We start from the raw sequence: 25,865 nt of genomic DNA, 5'->3' as shown, positions 1-25,865 counted from the left end.
CAGATACCACTGCAGTGCTACCAGCCTGTTGATGCACTTTCTGGATTTCCCCAGATAATGCAGATGAAGCAGACAGGAAAACAACTTAGGCTTTTCTGGGAGAAATAAGATGGAGAAAAGAAAAAAATACATTACTGTGTACTGCAAAGGAATGTAAAAAACGCACTAGTTTACTATGTTAAAAAAGATGGCACATTTATTGCTACATAAATGTTATATACATATTGTATTTTCTGTTATAGTGACAGAAAAAAGTTTGAACTTCTTGCTGCTGGTTGAAAAGGTTTATCAGTAATACCTTGAAATTGACACAGGATACAAATCTGCAATAAACCAACAATGGAAACTGGAGAACAAGATGAGAAGCAATTCATCTCGAACAATTAGCTCTTACAATACTCCATAGGTACTACACAGTATGCTAGGATCCTACTATGGTCTTAAAATGCTATTGTAAATTTCTGATATTAATGAACAGGTTATGGTAAATAACCCTACATTTTTACTACCTAATATAATAAAATAAAGTAAGAAACTTTTTACTGAAAACTTTCGATTTCAAAAATCTAGAAAGAGTAATATTTAGAATTCAAGAAATTTTCTTACAAGATTATTGTATAAAAGACTAGCTACAGTGAAAAATAAGCCAAATGTTTTTTTCTTTCTATTTTATGAAGGAAAGCTTCTGGGCATACTGCAAAGTCTAACATAGCGAAAAAGACAACAAGCTCTGAAGAAAAAAGGCCAGGCAGTGGTATATGTTCACTCACACATCAAAAGTAACAACTTCTGTTTAGCTGATTAACACTGAAATGAAGACCAAGGCCACAGATAGTCTGATGTAATAGGAGAATATATGCAAAATAAGGTAACCGAAAAGTCCACCAAGTTCACAAACAACTGATTTGTTAGGAATCATCCTCATTAGAGGATCCGCATTTCTGTCTTAATTGTTTTTGTTCTTTCAAATTAGCAGAAACCTTTAAGCTACATAATGATTTGGGTTCTTTCTTCTGTGCATTGATTGCCACTGTTGATATTGGCTAGAGGGAATTACTAAGTCAAGACAACCTTGTTTATTAGCATGTTTCTCTCCCAGGGTTGCTGTGGTGGAAGACAGATTTCATGGAAGTTTAAAGTGATTACAATGTCTTAAAAAACAACTCCTAAGGATTGGAATCAGAGAGTGCCATAATGCACAGTATTAAGATGGACTGACAGGTACTGGTTTGATGCTAGTCTGGCTCATCTTCTTGGGATGGGGCAGATGGTCTGGAGTTGATACGGTCACCCACTGAATTCTTCCCTACTGACCAGCCATCCAAATGACAGAGAAATAAAAGCCAGGATAAGGAAACACGAGTGACCACGCTCTTGTATTTTAGCCTCAGGGTGGTGTGCTCATTCACCACGCTACCTGCCTGGCTGACTACTGGGTTCATTATGTTCACCACAATCATGACCTGAAAAATCATCCTTTGTATTTTAAATGCATTTTGTGCTTACTTACAGCTAACACTTTACAAGTACTATATTATGTAGTACTTACTGCTTGGGAAACAAAGCAATTTCTAAAAAGTAGATTTTTCTTTGTAATTTACACTTCTTGCTATTACACGCTTTACTATGAAACCTAGAAGCCTGAAAAGTCTTGGTTATTATTAGAAATAAAGCAACATTTATTTGGGGAAAAACCTAGGGGGCAGAATTTTCCCTTTGGAAATCTTAGCTAGGCTCTGGCCACAGATGGTCTCTGCTTACCACTGTAAGGTCCATGTGCAAACCCCATCCTGGACTGGGACCATACACTATTCAGATTCAGAGATCAAATATAACATCCACAAAGAGAAAACAAAAATGAATGAAAAAATGAGAGAGAGAGAGAGAGAGATGCTATAACAGGTAATATCTTCCTACTTTGTGGAAAACACTATTCATATGGCAAAAGGCTAGGAGAGGGCAACGGCAGACTTCTCCCTTCCGTGTTAAGACACTCACAGGAATGCCGGGACGCTGAGGGCCAAAAGTGGTCACTGCTTTGTTCTTTGCATGTGAACAGCTTTAACGAGTGCTGGCATCAGCTGAGTGGAGATCAGCTTTCCACATTAACTTTTTCCCTTTATATGTAGACCTTACAGTTCCATAACAATAAATAAAATTTGTAGTTACAATGCATTTGTCAATTCAGTTTAGGCACAAGGCGACTTCCACGGTGAGTGGAGAGATCGAGACAGTCTCTGATTGTGCAGAAGCGACAACATGGTACGCTGCAAACCTCTCCTGGGCTGACGCTCTATCTGACGAGCTCCCTATCTTCACTTCTGAGAGAAGTGCCAACCGGTTGCTTTGATCACAGGATTACATTTGAGCTTCTTGCCTCAAGTGTTTTGCTTTTTCTTCTCTCTCCTGTCAGGTCTGTGTCTTCAGATAATCTGAGTTGTCCAAGTCCTTCTGAGGAGAGGTCACCTTCTATCCAGCCTACTGATAACTCCGGAACTGTGGCAGGGAGGGAGATCAGCACGAGTTAGTACGTATGTGTTAAAAATACGCCACCCTCCCAAAATAAAACAAGTCAGCGCTCTTCATGTACCCAGGTTTGCACTAAATGAGTATAGTTTGCTAAATAACTTATAAATGAGCTTCTCCCTTATAAAGCATCAGCTGTCTTGCTTTCTCAGTGGATGCTTGTAACCGGATAATACCAAATCCTGTCATGTACTGTTTCCCCCTAAATATACATACTTGTGATCAAATTTAATTTATAAATTAGGCATAGTAAGAGATGAAAAACATAATAAAATAGAACAATAATGATAACATACTGTAAAAAAAAAAAACTGTGCTTGGGGCCATTCTTAAGTAAAATGATTGCTTGAAGGTGAGCACTGAGACAGTGGATCTGACCACCGATATGGCGGCTGTGTGGCAAACGAGCCAGCAGCAGATACAGTGTGGGTACCTGGGCCAGGATGGTGCACTCCTGGGTAGGGAAGGTCAGATTTCATTACACTTCTCAGAAGGGTACACAATTTAAAACTTACAAATTGCTTATTTCTGAAACATTTTCATTTAGTAACTTTGGACCACAGTTAACTGTGGCTAACTGAAATCAGAGCAAGTATCACCTTGGAGAAGACCACTATGACTGGCACAGTTTTGCTGGACGTGTACAGGACTTTGAAGGAGGTCACGTGATTACCAGCCACAAGCCATGCGTAGTAGCGTTGGCAATCGGGCCGGGCCGCTCACCACTGCTCGCTCACCTCCTGTACACCCAGCCCCCGCACGCCACTAACCTGAGTCTCGAGTCAGGGGTTATCTTGCACTCATTTTCATACTAGCTCTAGTTTCTAATCCAAAGTAGGTCCTCAATAAATATGTCTCTGATGAACTTATTAAGAGAATTTTATTCTATTATACAAATAATATATATACCCATGTTCTCAATATAATATATACAGTAAAACCCCCGAAACTTTCCACTTAAATGATTTATAATGGAAATAACTTAAGAATTATAATTTTCACTTCCTCATTATAAACAATATGCATAGTACTTTTGGTAATAGAGTGATGCTCTCAAGGATGGAAGTCTAAGAGGTTCAAAGCCACTTGGCCTTATATTGGTGGGAAAAAAAATTTTTTGGGGGACAGTCTTGCCGTATGGCCCAGCCTGGTCTTGAATTGCTGGACTTAAACAATTCTCCTGCCTCAGCCTCGACTCAAACTTGTACTCCTCCTGCCTCTGCCTCCTGAGTTGTGATTACAGGTGTGTGTCAAGCTGGGCAGATGCTGTATAAAATAAGCAAGCTTAAGACAGAGATGATAAGCCCTGGCCTGTAAAATCTAAGGGATTTTACATAATCTTGAAGCCTTTCAAACCTTTTTTTTGAAATTTAACTTAAGTAGAAGAATTCCAATATTAGGGAGAAAGATAAGGTAGAGATATAAAATGAAATGAAATATAGAAGTAGTAAGAGAATAGGAAGAAACAGAAGAGGAGAGAAATCAGAGACAAGTTAAAGGATAAAGCTAGAGAAAGAATGGGTAAAAACTAAGGAGAAACAGATAAAATATACTAGACAGAGACAAGGAAAATTAAGACAGGCTCTGAGAGTGAGCGTGACACTGAATGTCATGTTTCTTTTTATAGTCTGGTGGTTCCTGGGACTTGAGCATATAAAGTTACCACTCATCACTCTTTGAAATGATCTATGAAATTAGGAGGCCATCTTTTCACTGAGAAATAGTGGTATGTTTGTTTATTTCTTGTGGTCTTGGGGTGTTGAACCTAGGGCATTCTACCTCTGAGCTACACCTCCAGCCCTATTTTATTTTTAATTGTGAAACAAGGGCTCCCAAAGTTTCTGGTAGTCTTGCTAAGTTGCTGAGGTGAACTAATGATCTTGTCTCAGTCTCCCAAGTTCTGGGATTACAGATTTATTCCACCATGCCTGGTTGGTTATGTTTTTTATTTTAAAACATCAAAGTTTATATTTTCCATAGAAAACAAGACGGTGGTTTGGCTCTTAGAAAATCTGTAAATTAAGTTCTTGTCTAAAGTTTCTTTGACATGAAAACTATTATACTACTGGATATATTTTGTGGGTGAAATGGCTTGTAGTTTCTGTATTGTATAATTATATACACGTAAGACTACGAAGAGAAGGATGGGCTGGCTGTATCACAGAGCTTGTTCACATTCATTAGTAGATTCCAGTGTGTCTAACATGATGTGTTTAAAACGGGAGGAAGCTGAATAGCACAAACTTGCATCACTGATCTGAATGGATGCAATCAGTAACTCTTTTGTGTATAGAGGATTCATGACAAAGAAGATAGAGGATTAGCAGAAAGCTGCTTTTCGATAAAGTATCTCTGAATAGAAGAATGAGAAATATCAGTGGGAGCAATAGTATTTTATGATGTGTGAGTCATTGAATTATTTTCTTCTTGTTTATAATACTATTTGTGAGTGTGAATACACATGATAATTCAGAACAGAGGTTCTAACATTTCTTTATAAAGTACAGGATACTACCGGGCATGGTGGCGCACGCTTGTAATCCCTGTGCTTGGGAGGCGGAGACAGGAGGATCGCGCAGGTTCGAAGTCAGCCGTGCGCACTGGCTTAGGAGACCCTGTTTCTAAATAAAAATATAAAATAGGTCTGGGAGTGTAGCCCGGAGGTAGAAGGGCTTCCAGGAATCCCAGTACCACCAAAACAAAACAAAACAAAACAAACAACAACAACAAAAAAAAAAACACAGTACAGGATACTATAATTTGTTGAAGTGAATAGTATTTTGGCATAAAATGATACTGTTCTCTAATTATGCAAAAAAAGGTAAACTGTTGTATTCCAAATTATATGTTATCTTAAAAATAACCAATGCCCATTAGAGAATTCTGTTCAAAGGTTCAAACCCAATTTAAGATGAATTTTAAGTGATTTTCTTATACTTTCTTCTCAAACCCATACTTACTTGGCTGATGTTTACATATGACCCATAGGGTTGGTAGATTCACTAAGCCCAGGATGGGTTCCTGGCAGCGTGGTTGGAGGCTCTGCCGATACGGCAGAAACTTTTTCTTCTTCCCTTCTCTTAAGGCAGGCTGCTTTGGGGTTAAGATTTCTCTCTAAAACAGAAGGAAAGAATTGTTATTGTTATGGTCATAAGGTCTGAAACAGGAACCGTTAGGTCATGAGATGAAGAAACTGCTATTATTTTTTTGTGGGGGACTCCCAAGCTCTGCCATTTCATATCTATGCTAAATGCCATCACACAGGCAGCCAGGATGAGCTCACACCAAATGAGCTGCCAGACTTAGAAGTTTTAGTCACTATTTTATGTTCTCTTTATTTTCTGCTTTTGATTTAGTCTTCTAGGTTTGATGTGGTCCAAATTAACAAGCTACTCTTTAAACATTTTGCTGTTATGACACAGTAAACTGAATTGATATGAAGGCTGACATCTGTGCTTCACAAAGAACTATACTAGTACAGAAAATGGAGACATCAGTGCTTCACAAAGAACTTTACTAGTACAGAAAATGGCAAAATAAGAGGTATTCTCTAGCCGGATGTGGTGGTGCACAATTGTAATCCCAGTACTTGGGAGGCTGAGACAGGAGGATTGTGGCTTGTGACCAGCCTCAGCTACTTAGTGAGGCCCTATATAAATTAGTGAGGCCCTTTTCAAAATAAAGAATAAAAAATAGGGCTGGGGGTGTAGCTCAGAGGTAGAATGCCCCTGGGTTCAATCCCCAATACTGGAAAAAAAAAAAAAGAGAAAGATTCTCTAACATTCCTCTGTAGAAAAATGCATCAACTCAAAAGAAAGAGACAGCTGTATGCACACCCTATTTTTCTATATAGAAAAGTAGAACATAAGTCGGGCGTGGTGGCGCACGCTTGGGAGGCTGAGACAGGAGGATCACGCAGGTTCGAAGCCAGCCTCAGCTGGATTAAGAGACCCTGTTTCCAAATAAAATATAAAATAGGTCTGGGAATGTAGCCTGGAGGTAGAAGGCCCCTGGGCTCCATTCCCAGTAACACACACACACACACACACACACACACACACACACACACACACACACACAAAAAAAAAAAAAAAAAAGAAAGAAAAGAAAAGTAGAAGATAGAAATGTAGAACAAGATGACTAAATTATTCTTTGTATTGCTCAGGTATGATCAGAGGTTGAAAAAATTTCTATTGCTTCATCTATAAGATAGGAAACTGGGGTAAAACCTATGATGGGAGTAGGCATTTTCAAGAGGTTAGAGGAAAAATGGCGGACGGGAAGGCGGGAGAGGAGAAGCTTGAAAAGCCGCAGCGTGCTGGAGCCGCCAGAGGACCTGAAGAAGAAGCAGAAAAACCTGTGAAAACTAAGACTGTTTCTTCCAGTAATGGAGGGGTAAGTTCCAGTCGCAGCGCTGAGAAGCGATCAGCTGAAGAAAAAGCTGCACACCTCCCAACAAAACCTATAAAGACCTCCACATTTGGATTTGCCACAGGTAGTCAGACAACAAAGAAAGCATCAGCCATATCCATCAAACTTGGATCAAGTAAGCCTAAAGAAACTGATCCGACTCTTGCTCCAAAAACCCTATCAGTAGCGGCAGCTTTTAAGGAAGATGAAGATAGTGAACCAGAGGAAATGCCTCCAGAAGCAAAGATAAGGATGAAGAATACTGGGAGAGATACACCAACCATAGCCGGACCAAACTCCTTCAATAAAGGAAAGCATGGACTTTCTGATAACCAGAAGCTATGGGAACGAAATGTAAAATCCCATCTTGGAAATGTACATGACCAAGACAATTAAATGATGTGTTTTGAAACTGGGGTGTGGGGTGGGTGTAAAGTTAAAAGGAACAGTTTCCTTTTTTAAAGTATGGTATAAGACTATCTTTGGAGCCACTTTTTTTTTTCTTTTTCATTTTTTTAAGATTGAGTGGTACACTAATAAACGAGAGTTTGAAATTAGAGGTAATTTATGTTTTATATACAGATTTCAAGACATTTGCTAATTTTGTAGTTTCATGTGATTAGTTTCCAAAGGTTACAGATAATAAATCAGAAATGGTACCTTTTTAAGAATTGCATATTTTTTTAGACACAACTATTAGCACATTAGGAGGGAAGCAAAAAGTTGTCTATTTAAACTGGAAGCAGTTACTCTCCTAACTCACCTTCCTCATTTCTAAACTGTCTGGCTCCCAGGAACAGCCTTATAGAGAAAGAGGGAGTATTGTATTGAGGGAAAAATGTTACTGGACTATTGACTGAAAGTAAATTTAGATGAAATTAAAATACAGCTTTTTTTCTAATGGGCATTTGTTTTGTTTGAAATCATATACTAGGTATTGCATTGCCATCAGTGGATACAGATGCTTAGCTCTTTAAAAGAGTTTTTTAAATTTAATTTTTATGTGAAGTATCGAGTATTTGAAATAGCCCAATTCACTTAATGGGTCTCAGTCTTCAAAGAACACCCATTTGCTACCAAAGTAAATCAGTATTTTGAATATGCTTCTTGTTTTTTGTTAGCCACTTCCTGTAAGCGTTTCCACCAGAACTTGCGGCAAATCATAAGGAAGCTGTTTCTTTTGAAATACAAATCACCACCAAAAATTTAAATGTACATATTGCTTAAGTATTTGGCTGGGTTTTATTTTAAAAATTATTTAAACACCAAAAAAATTTAACGGATGAAGACAAAAGAGGATGCGTTTTCTGGAACTTTGTCAAAGCACTTAAGTTACTAACTTGTTAAATCCAATTTAAATGAGCTCACTTCAGGATTTTTGTTTAGTACAATTATATGGTTTATTTTGCATATGTACATACTGACCAGTATCGTCTCAAAAGCACATTTTAGGTACTAAAAATAGAAGGAAAGAAAAGTGCATCTTCAAACACATTTTATGGAATCTCATCACATACAATATACCATGTTAGATTTGTATATTGTAGGGTGTTTGTTTTGGATTTTTGTATTGTATATGGACTTTTTAAAAATGTGACAGTTAAACACATCTTTAAAAGGATAGTCACAGACCTGAAACATGGCATAATGATTTTCTTAAACTCCTACAATGTTAAATTTGGAGGCAGCTTCAGCCTGTGTGATTGGTGGTAATGCTCACTGTCTTCTAAGAGATCATAACTCCAGAGAAGCAGCCTGTGTATATTCGTTAACACTTGTTCACTTATATTTAAGTTTAGATAAGCCCCAAGTAAAACAATGGAAATGTATATAGAACTATTAGTTCTTACATGATTTAATTATATCAAGATACATGAACTTAGCATTCTTTTATGTAGGCAAACTATCCATTTTTGCCCATTTTACTGTTTGTTAAAATAACATCCCTCTCCTACATATTCTTTTCTTGACCCAAATGAAATACTAAGATGAGGTCAAGATGAGGAGAGAGAAATGACTGAGATGAATGTCTTTACTAAAATACCAATAAATTTTGTCAAACTCAAAAAAAAAAAAAGAGGTTAGAAAATGGTGTGTGATGATAAGTAACATTTAAAGCACAAGATGTCTATCCTATGACTACTTCTGGCGTAGTCTTTTCTGGCTATAACATGTAGGATAGGTTAAAAATCATTATACATATTTTTGAAAGGTGATTAAAATGTCCTGATGAATATAACATAAAGAGATGATTTAAAATTTCTATAAATTAGCTGGGCGTGGTGGCGCACGCTTGTAATCCCAGAATTTGGGAGGCTGAGACAGGAGGATTCAGGTTCCCAGATAGCCTCAGCTACTTATAGTGAGCCTGTTTGCAACTCAGTGAGACCCTGTTTCAAAATAAAAAATAGGGCTGGGGGTGTAGCTCAGAGGTAGAATGTCCCTGGGTTCCATTCCCAGTACTGCAAACAAACAAACCAACCCAAAAAAATCTGTAAATTTTAAAATAAATTCCTTAAATAAATCATTTTAGTTATTTCTGTAGTGGAAATAATATTTATAGAAGCTGTGATTTTTTTTTTTTTTTTACATTTTTATTTAGAAACAGGGTCTCTTGAGCCAGCGTGGCTGGCTTCGAACCTGTGCGATCCTCCTGTTTCTGCCTCCCAAGTGCAGGGAGTACAAGCATGCACCACCATGCCTGGCTGTGATCTTCTTTTTAAAGATGGAATCCTGTCTAGGCTGGGTTGGAACTTGCAATCCTCCTGCCTCAGTCTCCTGACTGGACGGGAGGAGTGTACCACTATGCCTAATGAAACTAATTTTTTGTTAGTTTATTTTGTATAATTAAGGGTCTAGATGAATCATAACACAGTTTGCTTTTTAAATGTTCCCTTTTTAAAGCAAACTAAAAATGTATTTAAATATGTATATTTCAATATACACTTATAGTTCATATCTGGGTTCTAAAACAGATAAAAAATTTATTATGGCACACTTAGCTATCAATCACTGATACATAAACCTGCGATCTTCTTGTCTCGACCTTCAGAACAGTTCTACTTTTTTAAGCCCTTGCATTTAGGAAAAGATACAAAGCCTATACAACTCTGAGAAGGGTTAATGGAGAAAGCAAGGTACATTCTTAATTTATCCTATACCTAGTAGGTAAAAGTGACATGTTCATCATTATGTAAAAATTAATAAGAGCTGCTTTCTTTCTTTTTCTTGTGGTGCTGGAGACCACACTTAGGAGCATGTTAAACGTGCTCTATGCCTTTGCCCAAGAGCTAATGAAATGAATGTCTCTATTAGGTGTTGTGGCCCTGTGGTGCTCATCATGACTAGAGAGATTGAGAGGAGAGCCTAAGTTAACAGGTAAAATATAAAGAGGACCAAGTGAGATTTTAAAGTTTTTCAAGTGAAATAGATTCACATTTCTCTTATAAAATATAAAGCTTTGATCTAGAAAAGGCACAGGCTAGTGTTGCTCTTTTGTATCTCTTGGTCTGCATGAGCAGCGCATGTTTGCTGAGTATCTGGAAAGTGTGCTACATACAGATGCTAAGTGGGAGTGCTCTTACCTGTGCTGTGCCCCCACATTTCCATTACAGAGATTCTACTAATTGACTTCTGATGTCTACCTGAGGATTTTCAACATCATCAGAGCAGAATTTTTGGCTAACTCAAAGCCATTTCTTACATCATCATCACCACCACCACCACCATCATCATCATCAGGCAAATATCTGTCTGGCTGCCTCTTGGTATACTCACCTAGTGGTAAAGTTAGAACTAGACAGACTGGGTCTTGGAGCACCATCCACAACCAGAAAAGAAACCAGGGAGGCAAGAGGATGCCTAAAGCAGGTCATACAAACAGAGTGTATATCTGAATAAAACTGCCGGGCTTAAGGGCTACAGGTATGAAGAGGCTCTCAAAAATGAACAGGTTATCAAAATAACTTAGAACTGCTGGCAATAAAGTCTAGGATTTTAAGTCCTGTTTGACAGAAAGCCTTGAGAGTCTGTCATAGGTCCTGGGGCCAAAAGGCAAAGGCTCTGGGATTCAGACCCACAGTCTGAAAGTGAGCATCAAGGCAATCCCTGGTAAACTGTAGTTCAGACTCAGTTGAAAGACTCTTTAAATAGAGCTTTCAGAATGATAAATGAAAAAGTCAGTATCCATAATTATGAACAGAGAGTTAGCGAGCAGCTGGCTAAGTCTAGATGTTAAGACGGTCTCAGAGCCAGGTGTGGTGGCGCACGCTTGTAATCCCGTACTTGGGAGGCTGAGATAGGGGATCACAGGTTCGCAGCCAGCCTCAGCTAATTACTGAGGCTCTTTGCAAATTAGTGAGACCTTGTTTCAAATTAAAGAATAAAAAATAGGGCTGGGGTGTAGCTGGGAGGTAGAATACCCCTGGGTTCCATTCCCAATACTGTGATAACAACAATAACAACAGCAGCAGCAGCAGCAACACCTCTCAGACTTAGATTTTCTGTTCTAGGTGCCTGACATGGGACCACTGCAAAGTCAAATATTAAAAATGAATAAAGTGCAAGCAGACATGGCAGAATTTATGTTTTCATACACAGAAGTTTTTCTCATTTTGATGGCTTAGATCTGAGAATAGGTGTCTCTGCTCTTAAAAAAAGTTTTTAAAACACAAAAGACTCTATTCTAGCTCTCAGACACCATGGGCGGGAAAAGATGCTGTACTAGATAAATTCTGGCACATTTGTTGACCAGACAGTAAGACTGACATCCCAGTGGAGGTATTATCTCTAACAATAAATGGAGGAGTGGCATAAGTGTAAACATTTCCTGGGCTGAAGAGAGGGTCTGAATGCCCTTGGACTGCTGAGCCCAGGTGCCTTGCTGCTCTCAGAGTGGAACAAAGGGTATCAGATACAATTTAAGTCCATTAACTTTTACCTTCTACAGACACTTCAAAGGTTCTGCAAAAGCTAAGCCAAGTATCTGTTAGTTACCCACAAAATGACTGATGTATCTTATGCATTAGTTTACTGCAGATGGATGGAGTAACTGCTGCCACCTCTTTTTTCTGAAAGTTCAAATTCTATAACTGATTTTCAAGAAAGTGTCCTTTTTCTGTGATCCAGGCTATGGATTCATGGTTGGAGTTTTCAAGCATCTATCCATCCCTATTCTTTTTCGAACCTTTTTCAAAAAATATCTAACATAAATATTCATAAGTAAGACAGAGTTGCTCTCAGTGAAGAGATGAGTGAATTCATTCTCAGTGAATATCCTAGAACCTAGGGCTATATTTTTAAATTTCTTGCAAAAAGGCCTGGGATAAAACATTTATAACTTTGGTGAAAAAGCATATAGTGATTTGCCAAACTATAAGCTTGATGGTAGAATGTCTCAAGGGCAAGAAGCTTCTATTATTTGATAACTCAGGGGCTAGAATATAGCTGGCTGACACAGAGGAGGTATGTAATAAATACATGCTGAACAAATAAAGTTTTCAAGTTTCTTCAAGATTTTATAAAAGTTCATGAAATCATGAAAGAGCAATCTCTTGAGTCAGCAAAGTCTGACCCACACTTTTGTCCTTGGGAATACAGACATGCTCAGCACATTAGCTTAAGAAGTTCATGGCATTCCTAAACAGGGATCAACAAAGAAACCCTGAAACCTTACTGACGTGGGCGTAAAGAACACCCATATCAGGCAGGGCCAGGAGGAGCCACTGACCATCGGGGCTTGTAGATGTCCCATGGTAAAGTAGGCAAGAAACTAAGTATAGGAAGGAGAAGGGCTGACGTAGACAGGTAAATTCAACAGCGTGAGAGAACAGAGTTCAAAGAGCACAGAGGCACAAAGCACCACTGCGGGGCAGTGGGCAGAACTGTTTGTTCTCTGCCTTTCTTCATGGGATTGAAGCGCTGTAGGGACACTGATCCTGATGATCCAGTGGCAGATCACTACAACTGACTTGATAACAGAGCAGATCACTACAACTTGCTCAAGCAAAAGCAGAGATGTTTGCTTACCTATAGTCAGAACATTTATCCATGTCCACTATGCTACTTACCTCTGACTTGTTGTTCTAGACTAAGGATGACTGCAACGGCCTGATGAAGAATAAGGAGTTTTGTCTGGGGTTTTTCACTCTTCAAATGAAGCTGACACATTCGCCCAAGCTCTTTGAATGCTTCATTAATATCACGCACGCGCAAGCGTTCTCTGGCATTGTTAGCCATGCGCCTCTCCTTCTCCCTTTCTATTTTTTGTTCTGGGTTCAAATCCTCATCTTCATTAGTACTGCTGGAAAACAAAGTAGCAAAAATGTCTATTAGCTTCCCTATAGAAATAAAAATTATTAAATGGTAGTGGCTGCACTTAACACCACTGTATATTCTTTCCAGTATTCAATGTATATATGTAATCATATAGTCAAACCTATATCACACGTGTGTGTGTGTGTGTGTGTGTGTGTGTGTGTGTGTGTGTGTGGCGCACTGGTTATTGAACCCAGAGGCATTCCACCTCTGATCTACATCTTTATCCTATTTTATTTTTATTTTGAAACCAGGTCTTCCTAGGTTGATGAGAGTCTACCTGCTGAGGCTCTGATCAAACTTGGATTCCTCCTGTCTCAGCCTTCCAAGTACTGGAATTACTAGGTGTGAGCCAGTACACCTGGGTTACTACATATATTTTTAATCATACAATTTAGCATTAAGACTTCTCCATGCTAAAGCTGGACATGGTGGTACTGTAGCTATAATCCTAGCTACTCAGGAGACTGAGGCAAGAGGTCACAATTTTGAGATCAGTCTTGGCAACTCAGAGAAATCTCTCAAATTAAGTAATAAAAAAGAACCAGGGATATGGCTCAGTGGAAGAGTGCCTGTGGATCCAATCCCCAGTACTTGGGGGTGTGGGGGGGACTTCTTAATGTTAGTAGAACTTTCCATAAACATAATATTGACTTTGTTAACATTCTAACACCTTATTATACAAAATGTGGTCCAATATCAGCAGTATGGGCATTACTGTAAGCCTCTTAAAACCAGAGAATTACAGTTCTACCACTAAACATACTGATTCAGAAGATACACTTTAGCAAGATCCCTCATTGATTCATATGCACATTAATACTCGAGAGCACTGTCCTAGTAAAAATCTGCTTAACCTGTGCTCTTAAAATATATTCTGGCAGTCAGATGGTAAGAGAGGAGAAAAGCTTGAGACAGATATGGAGAGAAATATCTCAGAAAATGCCCCCCCCCAGAGTGAAATAGCATCCATTGGTAGTAACGACTATAAAACATGGAAGAACTGGAACCGTATTTTTAAAGACAATCTGACAAGATAAATTGAAGACCTTAAAATGTTCATTACTTCTCGATCAGCAATTTCAACTTTTAAAAATTTGTTCTAAGAATGTAATTAGAGATATGCATAGAAACTTATATAATAGAGGTCAATCAGAGAATTATTTACACTGAGTAACATACTGAAATCCAAGCTGAAGATTATGCTAAGTAAAAGAAGCCAGCCATGAAAATCCACGTAGATTCCTTTTTCATAAACTTCTAGAAAAGACAAAACTGGTAACAAATAGATGAACAGGTTACTAAAAGTCAGGGGCTGAGGGAAGGGAGCTAATTATGAAGAGGTGTGAGAAAATTTTTTGGGATCATGAAAACAGTCTACATTGTCAAAATGCTGATGGCTATGCCATATATTTTTAAAATAAATATTTAATATATATTTTATATATATTTGTAAAGGACAAAACACTATGCACTTGAAATTGGTCAATTTCATTATATGTAAATTAAATCTCATTAACACCAAGACAAAAATAAACAAAAACCCCACACTGCAGTTGGGTCCGGTGGTGCAAGCCTGTAACTCCAGTTACTCTGGGGGCAGAGGTAGTAGGATCTCAAGTTTGAGGCCAGACTGGGCAACTCAGTGTGACTCTCTCTCAAAATAAAAAATAAGAGCTGGATGTGGTGGTGCATGCTTTTAAGATACAGTCACAAACTTATCAAAGTCAATCACTAAGTCAAACATGAACAGGAGGGGGGAAGAGAATGGGGCAGGAATTGGGGAAGGGCTAAATGAGTGATGTGTGCATGTATGCCTCCACCATCTTGGACTCCATTAAGATGTGCGACTACAATGCACCAATAAAAAAATTAAATAAAAAAGAGGGTTGGAGTGTATAGCCCAGAGGTAGAATGCCTTTGGGATCAATCCCTAGTACCACAAAACAAGCAAGCAAACAAATACCCCCCACCCCCCCCAAAAAAAGGGCTGGGGATATAGCTAGTGGCAGGCTGACTGGCTAACAAGTCTGAGGCTCCGAGTTTACTCCCCACTATGTAAACAAAACAACCACAGTCAGAACAGGGATTGGGTAGTGCTGCTCAGTGGCAGAGTGTTTGCCTAACATGCATATAAGACCCAGGGTTTAATCTCCAAAACCCCATACCACCCTCCCCAAAATGTTAAAAATATACCATTGAATGAAAAAAATTAAAATTATAAATCATGTTCAATTTAACTCGTTTGAAATATATTTATGGAAAAAGATATTAAAATGAAATGGTGGATTAATTCTCGGTAGTAAGAGTTTCTTGTGATTTTTGTGTGTTCTGATCTATACTTTCCAAATTTAATAAAAATATGTAACAGGAAAAAAAACTTATGAGGGACATGAAAATGTCTTGGAATAATTTAGAAAGTTCTTTTTATACTGCAGAATTAAATTACTAAGCAGAGCTTTTGAGTACCTTGAAATAATGTATACAAAGAGAAGATGTTTTCACCTCTTTATTATCTTTAGTAAGTATACAATAGGGCCTTATTAGCTAATCATTAAGAATATAATGCAGCCGAGTATGATTGTGAATCCTTCTAATCCCAGTACTTGGGAGCTGAGACAGGAGCATCACAGGTTCAAGACTGGACTCAGTAACTTAGTGAGACCCCCTCAGCAACTTAGTACTAAAGACCCTGTTTTAAAATAAAAAAGACTAGGGGGTATATCTTAGACTGCCTTAGGGTCCAATCCCCAGTACCAAAAAAAAAAAAAAAAAAAAAAAAGAAAGAAAGAAAAAAAGAAAGAGGAATATGTATGCGTTATTTTGATAACAGTCACTGGCTTTTTAACTTCCAAGGGGCCTTTAAAGATCATTTAGCACAAAGGTGTCTAAATTTGACTACTTATCAGAATTTTCAGAAACATTTAAAAATACAGTTTCCTAGGTTCCACTACTAGAGATGCTGAATTAGTTTAGATTGGGATCTAGGCACCTGTATCCAGAAACCTAGAGAAATCAGCATCTTTCTTGGAATCACACAGCTTATTAGTGGCGGTGTAACAGTAAGAAACCAGGTCAGTGATCCACAGAAGCAAATCTATACCACTTAGCTAAAGTTACTCATCATAACATTAACTATCATATTGAATACTGAATGCTTACTGCATGCACTGTTTTCATTCCAACAAGAATAGTATGATACATATAAAATCTTGCGCCAGATGTGGTAGTGTATGCTTATAATTCCAGTACTTGGGAGGCCGAGACAGGAGGATCATAGCCTCAGCAATTTAATGAGGCTTTTAGCAACCTAGTGAGATCCTATTTTCAGATAAAAAATAAAATTGGTCTGGGGATGTAGGTTGGAGGTAGAGTGCCTCTGGGTTCAATTCCTAGTGCCACAAATAATGAAAATTACACACACACCACACACATATATAGTCTCTTTTTGGAGGAGAAACTGGTCTCAAAGAGCTTTGATAACCTGTCCAATGTGACTTGTCCAGGATGTGATGGAGCCTTTACTTAAACTCATGCCAGTTTTGATTTATCCAAAGCTCATGCTAATAACCTATTAATTAGTATTAAATATTATTAAGCTTTTACACTACTTCTCACTTTCTGATGATCCATAATATAGGCCAGCAAACAATGGCAAGGAGCTGGTCACCTGCTTTGTAACAAAAATTTTCCTGGACCAGCCTCCTGATTTCTGGTGTACTGTCTATCACTGGATGCTTTTGTGCTATCATGGCAGAAATAAGTAGTTGTCACAGAGACCATGTGACCTACGAAGCCTAAAGTATTTAACCCTTGATACTTTAGGGTATCAAGGTTTGCTGACTCCTGCTGGGTGTGGTGGCACACACTTGTAATCCCCGCGCTAGGGAGGCAGAGACAGGAGGATCGTGTAGGTTCGAAGCCAGCCGTGCACTGGCTTAGGAGACCCTGTTTCCAAATAAAAATGTAAAAATAGGTCTGGGAGTGTAGCCCGAAGGTAGAAGGGCTTCCAGGAACCCCAGTACCACACACACAAAAAAAAGGTTTGCTGACTCCAGCTGCAGAAGATATGTATGAAGAGGGAAGATGTAAATTATTTCCCTTAAAATTCTTTCTGAATAATAAAACTATTAAAAGTTAAACTGTCTCAGAGTTGTCGTCTTTGGATTCTCTGATTCAGCTTTTACTTCCTTGTTTACATTTCTCAGTTGGGTAAAATGCTATTAATCTGATGGCCATAAGATCTTATTTTTCTCTTTTACACATATTTTCATTGGTGCATTGTAATTATGTATCATAGTGAGGTTCTAGGTGATACAAACATCCCGGGACAGAGCACTTGGTGTGTTTCCCTCCAAATCCCACCACACTGCTGCCCCCGCTGTACACGTTAGTGAGATTGGCAATGATATTTTCATATGTGGATATAGCATTATTTGAACTTTTTTCTTCATCAAGCCCTGGGCAATAAGATCTTAAGAATCCATTTTCCCCAAGAGAAATGCTGAGGTGTAAACAGAGAGAAAATCAAAGAGCAAAAGGGCAACTTTAAGTATGTGAATGGCAGAAAGGCCCAGGCTGCTTCTTTCAGTTATATCTACCCTACTGATTATACTCTCCTTTGCACCATAATTTAACACACACACAAACAAGTGTTTAAAACAATAATTACGTGTATGTTAAATATACATGTTAACTGATAAATTGTCATATACCAACAATGCAGCACAGATACATTAAAAATTTAGTGTAACTACAAAAAAAAATCTGAAGGAAGAATATGGAAATTGCTGGAAACTAATGTACCATGTGTCTTTATTCATGGTTGAAAGCATGGCCAAGTCCAATATCTAGAAAATTTTCTGACAATAGTCTGTCTAGAGTACTTCCTTTTTCATATTTTTCTCAAATTATTGGTTTTTTTTCAGTTGGGGGATGCTGGGGATTGAACCCAGAGACATTCTTTCTCTGAGCTAAACCCCCAGCCCTTTTTTAAAAATTAGAAACAGACTCTCATTAAGTTGCTGTGGGTAACACTAAGTTGCTAGAGCTGGCCTGAAACTTGTGATCCTCCTGTCTCAGTCTCACAAATATTGGGATTACAGGTATGTGCCACCATAATTATTGTTTAAATCAGGACCAGACCTGGGTGTGGTAGCACACACTTGTAATCCCAGCGCTTGGGAGGCTGATTTCTGGTGTACTGGATCGCAGTACACAGGAGGATAGCACAGGTTCAAAGCCAGCCTTAGCTACTGAGTGAGGCTCTCGGCAACTTAATGAGGCCTTGTTTCCAAATAAAGTATAAAATAGGTCTGGGAATATAGCTTGGAGATAGAAAAGCCCTTGTGTTCCACCCTCAGCACCACAAAAATCAATCAATCAATCAATCAAGCAATCAATCAGGACCGGGCAAGCTTTTTCTGTAAAGGGCCAGATTTTAAGTATTTTCAACTTTGTAGCACATATGGTCTCTGACACAAATATTCAAATCTGCCAATGTAAAGCAAAAGTAGGTGTAGACAACATGAAAATGAATGGGTGTGATGGTTTTCCAGTAAAACTTTACTTATAAAAGTAACCAACAGGTTGCATTGCATTGGCCCATGGGCCACTGCTTACTGAAACCTGGGTTAAACTATACAAGAGTGACCGTATACTAAACTCTTAAAATATCAAACATTCACTGGCTGAATGTACTGAAATGGTTGCACCACACAATTTACCTGCTGTAGCTAGTTTGCCCTTTGTCTTACAGATTATAAGCAACTTGAGGCAAGAGAGGTAATTCTTTATTGTATGTAGACTCTAAAATGGTGTGGTAGAATGAAAACATGATAGTTTTGAAGTCAAATCTTCATAGTCTTCCCTTTAGAGACAATGTGAAAATTAAAGGGCATGAACATACATAAAAATCCCGACAGTATCTAAACCACAGCTGGCAGTTAATAGAAGCATGGCACCTTCACTTCCCCAAGTCTTTTTACCTATAGCAACTGAGTGAAATATAAAACCTGGATACTAACACATACCTTGTTCTGCCTCTAGATGACACCTTGATATCTTTCTGGGAAGATTCATCATCTGATTTCATGTCATCTGATGAAGGAGGTTCATGAAGGTTTTCATCTTTCTCTTTATTTTCAGTCTTGATTTCTGTTGGAACAACAGTTCCAGACTGACTTTGCAAGCCACCTAACAAAGAAACATAAAATAAATGAATTCCAAATATAAAATATTATGAATTCTAAGAGAGTAAAAGGCTTTTTGATGGTAAATATTTATAGTTGTTACAGGGGTATAATGGAAACTTGAAGATGTAGAAAGGCTGGAACTGGGAAGAACATGTCTGTTAGCATTTTATGATTTTACAGAATCATTTTATGATTTTTTTGGGGGGTGGTACTGGGGTTCCTGGAAACCCTTCTACGTCCAGGCTACACTCCCAGACCTATTTTATATTTTTATTTGGAAACAGGGTCTCCTAAACCAGAGAGGCTGGCTTCAAACCTGCGCAGTCCTCCTGTCTCCGCTTCCCAAGTGTGGGGATTACAAGCGTGAGTCACCACGCCTGGCTCATTTTATGACTTTTTTAAAAGAATGAGCCATGCCGGGCATGGTGGTGCACACCTGTAACCCCAGCATTCAGGAGACTGAGACAGGAGGATCACGGACAGGCTCAGCTACTTAGTGAGGTCCTTTGCATCTTAGTGAGACCCTGTTTCAAAATAAAGAATAAAAAAAGAGGAGTAGGGGTGTGGCTCAGAGGTAGAATGTCCCTGGGTTCCATCCCCAGTACCATAAAAAAAAAAAAAAAAAAAAAAAAAAAAAAAAAAAAAGTAAAAAGAAAAAAAGAAAAGAATAAGCTTGGTAAGGTATGGTGGCACACGCCTGTAATCCCAATACTTCGAGAGGCTGAAACAGAAGAATCACAGGTTTGAGGATAGACTCAGCAAGTACAAAGACTTTCATCAACCTAGGGAGACCTTGTTTCAAATAAAAATAAAATAGGGCTGGGTATGTAGCTCAGAGGTAGAAGACCCTGGATTCAATTCTCAGTGCCACCAATAATAATAATAATAAAAAAATGAACAACAAGCCTGACTCCAATGATCAGTCTAAAGACCGATCTCTTTCTGGTTTCAACAACTGAAGGTATAAGAAATTTGATACATTAGTATCATTTGCGAAAGCCGTGGGTCAAATGCAACCCTAACTACCCACCCTCAACACTCATGCCGGAGCAGCACTACTGTTTGAAATCCCCCCAGCTGAGATGACTCTTTTTTTATTATAGATGTTAGTCTGGCTGTGAGTAAGGTGACAGTGTTCCAAATGATATCTCTGTATGACTGCTGAAAGCAGACAATTCAGTTACCTCTATAATTTTCTTGGGTTTTATGGTTCAGGTCTGTACTTGAAGCAGTGACCGTACTAGATAGGACTGGATGACTCCCATTGAGACTGACAGAATCTTCCCGATGAGTTCCAACCTAAAGTTAAAACAAACAAACAAAATACAAAAAAACAAGTAATTGAAATGAGGTCAAGAATTATTCCAATCCTTTTGTTGTTGTTGAGACAAGGTCTCCCTATGTTGTTCAGGCTAGCCCTGAACTTCTGGGCCCAAGTGATCCTCCCTTCTCAGCCTTCCAGATAGAAGAAACTACAGGTGGAGACACACTACTGTACTTGGCTTTGTCTAATTCTTTTACCGGGTTTAATAGAGCAAACAGTGTCATTCAGCTGAAATTTAACAACTTTATTTATTTTTATTTTTTAGTGGTACTGGGGATGGAACCCAAGGGTATTGTACCTCTGAGCTACACCCCCAGACCTATTTTTTTAGTCTCTTATTTATGAAACAGGATCTCACTGAGCTATGAAGGGTCTCGCTAAGTAACGGAGGCTGTTCACGAACAGTTTCAGCCTCCCAAATGCTGGGATACGAGCACGCGCCACCATGCCAGGCACAACTTTATTTTACATGCCACTTTCCTGGATTTAGATGAACATTTCAAAATACTTGATAGTAATATTGCTTTTGAAAAAACCAAAATGTTATTTTTTTAAAAAAAATTGTACTTTCAAATATTAAATTCCAGAGGGATATTGTGAGAAGCCAAATGAGCTGCTAGACATGAAGCATTCTGTAAGTCAGAAAGCACTACATAAAGTTCTACTATGGATCCTACATAAATTGGAAACCCTATTTCCTATATTACCTAAGTATTTTATTTTATTTTATTTTTTTGCAGTCTGGGGATGGAACCCAGAGGCATTCAAACTCCGAGCTACACCCTCTGCCCAATTTTTTTATTCTTTATTTTGAAACAGAGTCTCATTGAGTTGTGGAGGGCCTCACTAAGTAGCTGAAGCTGTCCACGAACTGCGATCCTCCAGTCTCAGCCTCCTGAATGCTGGGATTACAATCGTATGCCACCACACCGGGTTACCAAAGTGTTTTAAAATATCTACCACCTTATATTTAACAAGATACTGCTACATACCAAGTACTAACAGTATTTGCCTAACTCTAACATTCTCTATATACAGTATCTTATTTTTCTTTCTCCAACTTCCTCCCTTTAACATTTTTTTAAAGCGGTACCAAATTTCAGTAACTTAGAAATTTGAATTGCCAGGCGACAAAACTGCCATATATGTTAACTTAATCAAACGTACACAAGAGTCAACCTGAAATAGGAAGAGAAAGCATGGAAACACCAAAGCATCCAGCTATTGGAGAATTTTTAGAAAATTTGTTGTAGCAGTCATATCAACTAGACAATTAAGCCTTTAGTTAAATATGTTTTTTTTTGGGTGGGTCTGGGGATGGAACCCAGGGGCATTCAACCTCCGTGCTACACCCCCTGCCCTATTTTTTATTCTTTGTTTTGAAACTGGGTCTCACTGAGTTGCAGAGGGCCTCACTAAGTAGCTGAGGCTGTCTACGAACCGTAATCCTCCGGTCTCAGCCTCCCTAACGCTGGGATTACAAGCGTGCACCTCCACGCCCGGCTCTAGTTAAATATATTTGTTGCCTGAAGTTATACATGAGAAATATTTTCAATAAATACTTCAATCCTAGCAAATTGTTATGCTTTGAATCTCTCAAGTAATTAATACAGTTTATATTTTTTGACTTTGTATGGATTATCTAAGAAGTGTAAATAGGCAACACATTTGGCAGTGGATCTGATTACAACACAACAGTTCTTCCACCACACTTTAAAAAAACTACTTGCCTTTACCCTTCTTATCTTTAATGACTTCTTTAAAAACCTACTTAATATATTCCACTGCTATTTATAAAGCTATTTGAGGACTAGTCATTACTGAGAATTATTTGTGTCACTGCTACCTTGGATACCTTGGATTAACTATATCCTTTTTCTAAGCCACATAAATTTCACCATGCAAGAGAATCAGAAAATCTTAAAGCTGGGAGGGGACCACAAAAATGTGACAATTTCCAACCCCCATGGCAGACGTGTAACTGCCTCCTACCTCTGAAAGCTTCCCCCTTCAGATTTCCCTAAAAACGTGAGCTAACAAGCAGTGAGGAAGTGGACTTAAAACTAAGAGAGGAATTTAGTTTAGAAACAACATTTCATTAAAATCTGTCTCAAGCCAGGCGTGGTGGCACATGCTTGAATCCCAGCATTTGGGAGGCTGAGACAGGAGGATCGAGGTTCGAGGACAGTCTCTACTACTTAGTGGGGCCCTTTGCAGCTCAGTGAGACCCTGTTTCAAAATAAAGAATAAAAAATAGGACTGGGGCTGTAGCTCTGACGTAGAATACCCCTGGGTTTTCCCCCCAATAATGGAAAAAAAAAAAAAGCCAAAAAAAAAAATCTGTCTTAAAGTCATCCTCGCTTAACAAATAATGGTATCTTCTTGTTAACTATGAATACTTAATTATATGGAAAGGTTAACTCAAAGTCCCATTTAGTAAAGAGATACAGGACAAATACAATATATAGCTGTAAATTCTTTGGAACCTTAGACACCTCAGCCTATTCTTTTTTTTTTTTTTGCACCCACCTCAGCCTATTCTAAAGATAAAATATCACTGGAATAATTTTGACTGGCTCAGGAAATCTTTTAGGCTAAAACAAAAGCTGAAATTTCTCTCTGTGTATATGTTGATAATTCTGTGCTCTTAAAACTTCCCATGATCTTTGGAAATATGTGCTTATTGTATTACCTAGTATTTTGAATTAACACAATTAATTTAAAAAGAAATGTTCTTTTAAAATGTAAATGTTTAAACATATGTATATTTACAACATGTTATAATCATAAAATTCATTTTATAGCCCAGTAAAACAATACCAGTGAACAGTAATAAACTGAATTTTCACTCAACTTAAGTGAAAATGCATCTGCTGAATTCTTATTTCCTTGCAGTTCATTTTATATAATTTTTATTTTCTAGAACTCAACAAATAAAATATTCTATTACTTTCTTCTTAATGAAAGGCTTGGCAGAAATAGGATTATTATCTAAACAATAAATCTTAAGGATTTTTCCTTTCCCTTAAGTCAGGAAGGTTGTTTTATTTGTTTTGGAATATAAACACCAGCAAATATTTTTTTGCCTCCACGGAATACTACAAACTAAATATATTCTCACATCAGCCTGTTCTGGCTTCCAAAACAGAAAACTTAACTGACACACAGTAAAAACAGAAAGCAGAAAGTGTAGAGCCTGGAGTTTCTAATGTTAATGAGGTTAGCAGTTACTTTCTCTTTGTAACTTGTTCCCAGTGCAAATGGCAGTCATTATTTTCTAGAGAATTTGACTTTCACAGTTTTCATCGTTCTCTTTAACCCTTGCTCACGCTGGCTCCCACATCCCTTTAGTCTACTGTTCCACATCCAAATGGCTGTCTCCACACACAACAGGTGTATAAACAGTTCTTTGTCTGAGCCTAAAGCCTGTGAGGCCGGCCAGATAGGACCCTGTTTAATTGTTCACCTCGTTAGCATACAGCTGACAGGCTGCTACTAAGGGGGAATTGCAGGAAAGACAAGCCCTTGGGCCCGCTTTGCTCTAAATTGCAATTACTATGAAGAGTCCAGTTTCCGAATAAAAGGCCCACCCCATTAAATGACATTCATCCTGTACACAGGACCTTCATATCTGTGTATGGCCTGCCATGACTTTGTGGGAGCACCCAACATAGGACTTGTTCTCATTTAGTCTGGCCAATGGCTTTAGCACTCACAATGGAAGAATGTTAAATCTGATTAGTTGATGAATAAGAGATCTTATAAATTAAGGAACAGATCAAAACTACCCAGTACAAATTCCTCTCTGATTCTGAATTAGATTCTAATAATTATTTCAATTTGTACTATTATCTAATGATTTTAAATAGTATTAACCTATAGGAAGATTAATCATCTATCCCAAGGTATTTTGTCTCATTTGAATGGTGTTATGCTTGAAACTTGGTAGTATTCCATTTGTTGTATTTTCTTTTTAAATGGTACTTCCGTAAATGTACAATCTGTATGGTTTTCAAATATTAAAAAAAAGAAGTTAGCTGGGTGTGGTGGCGCATGCATGTAATCCCAATACTTGGGAGGTTAAGACAGGAGGATCCAGGTTCACAACCAGCATCAGCTACTTAGTGAGTTGCTCTGCAAGTACGTGAGATCCTGTTTCAAAATAAAGAGTAAAAAAAATTGGGCTGAGGGTGTAGCTCAGAGGTAGAATGCCCCTGGATTCAATCCGCAGTATCACAAAAAGTCATTATGAATAATTTTTAATCTTAAAATGTTTGTAAAACCCTGTAAAAGCACTAAAATGTGGGCTTAATAAAAATTTAGAAATTGCTCATTGAGGAACAACACTATGTTAAAATAGTAAAACCATCTGGGTGTAGTGCCACACACCTCTAATTCCAGTACTTAGGAGGCTGACACAGAAGGATCACAGGTTTGCAATTGGCCTTAGCAACTTAGTGAGATCCTTTGCAATTTAGTGAGACCTTTTTTCAAAATAAAAACTAAAATAGGTCTATGGTCTCAGAAGTAGAATGTCCCCGGGTTCAATCTCAGTAACCGCCCTCACAAACACATGTTAAAAAGTGATGAAAAGTAAAAAAATCCTTCTATTCAGATGAAACCTGGACATATAATTTCTACAGTATGCAAACCCATCATACCAAAAGTAACTGTGACTCAAATGCAAGGTTAAAATGTTTCCAGCCAGGCCTGGTGGCACATGCTTGTAATCCCAGCATTTGGGAGGTTGAGACCGGAGGATCGAAGTTTGCCGACAGCCTCAGCTACTTAGTGAGGCCCTCTGCAATTCAGTGAGACCTGGTTTCAAAATAAAGAATTAAAAAAAAAAAAAATAGGGCAGGGGGTGTATCTCGGAGGTCAAATGCCCCCGGTACTTTGAGAATTTTTCCTTTTTTTTTTTCTTCTTTAGTACTGGAGATGAAACCCAGGGGATTCTTTCTCCAGGCTACACCTCCAGCCCTATTTTTTATTCTTTATTTTGAAACAGGGTCTCATTGAATTGCAAAGGGCCTCTCATTAAGTATCTGAGGCTGTCCGAGAACCACGATTCTCCTGTCTCAGCATCCCAAATGCTG

The 25,865-nt window shown here is 38.2% G+C and overlaps 2 protein-coding genes across 8 annotated transcripts in view; one reads left to right on the top strand and one right to left on the bottom strand.

The window, feature by feature from the left end:
* Positions 1 to 5,497: 5,497 nt before the first annotated feature.
* The window catches only part of TCF12 (transcription factor 12), a gene marked incomplete at both ends in the record, with an annotated part of 314,193 nt that continues 293,825 nt past the window's right edge, over positions 5,498 to 25,865 (bottom strand). For 6 of the 7 annotated variants that reach the window (XM_080690933.1, XM_080690930.1, XM_080690931.1 and 3 more), the window contains 4 exons: positions 5,498 to 5,640; positions 13,005 to 13,237; positions 19,284 to 19,446; positions 20,630 to 20,744. In XM_080690933.1, the coding sequence (XP_080547059.1) occupies positions 5,498 to 5,640; positions 13,005 to 13,237; positions 19,284 to 19,446; positions 20,630 to 20,744 (654 nt within the window). The remainder of the gene's footprint in view (positions 5,641 to 13,004; positions 13,238 to 19,283; positions 19,447 to 20,629; positions 20,745 to 25,865) is intronic. The other variant, XM_080690932.1, reaches the window with a different exon arrangement.
* LOC308259718 (PEST proteolytic signal-containing nuclear protein-like) lies at positions 6,796 to 7,511 on the top strand (the record flags this gene model as incomplete). Its single annotated transcript, XM_080690938.1, has 2 exons — positions 6,796 to 7,021; positions 7,121 to 7,511. The coding sequence occupies 2 exons, from the start codon at positions 6,796 to 6,798 to the stop codon at positions 7,330 to 7,332; spliced, it is 438 nt and encodes a 145-aa protein (XP_080547064.1). The 3' UTR covers positions 7,333 to 7,511.

Source organism: Muscardinus avellanarius (assembly GCF_963383645.1).
Source record: "Muscardinus avellanarius genome assembly, chromosome: 3".
In the NCBI taxonomy this organism is placed as follows: domain Eukaryota; kingdom Metazoa; phylum Chordata; class Mammalia; order Rodentia; family Gliridae; genus Muscardinus; species Muscardinus avellanarius.
This window is presented reverse-complemented; position numbering and strand designations above follow the sequence as displayed.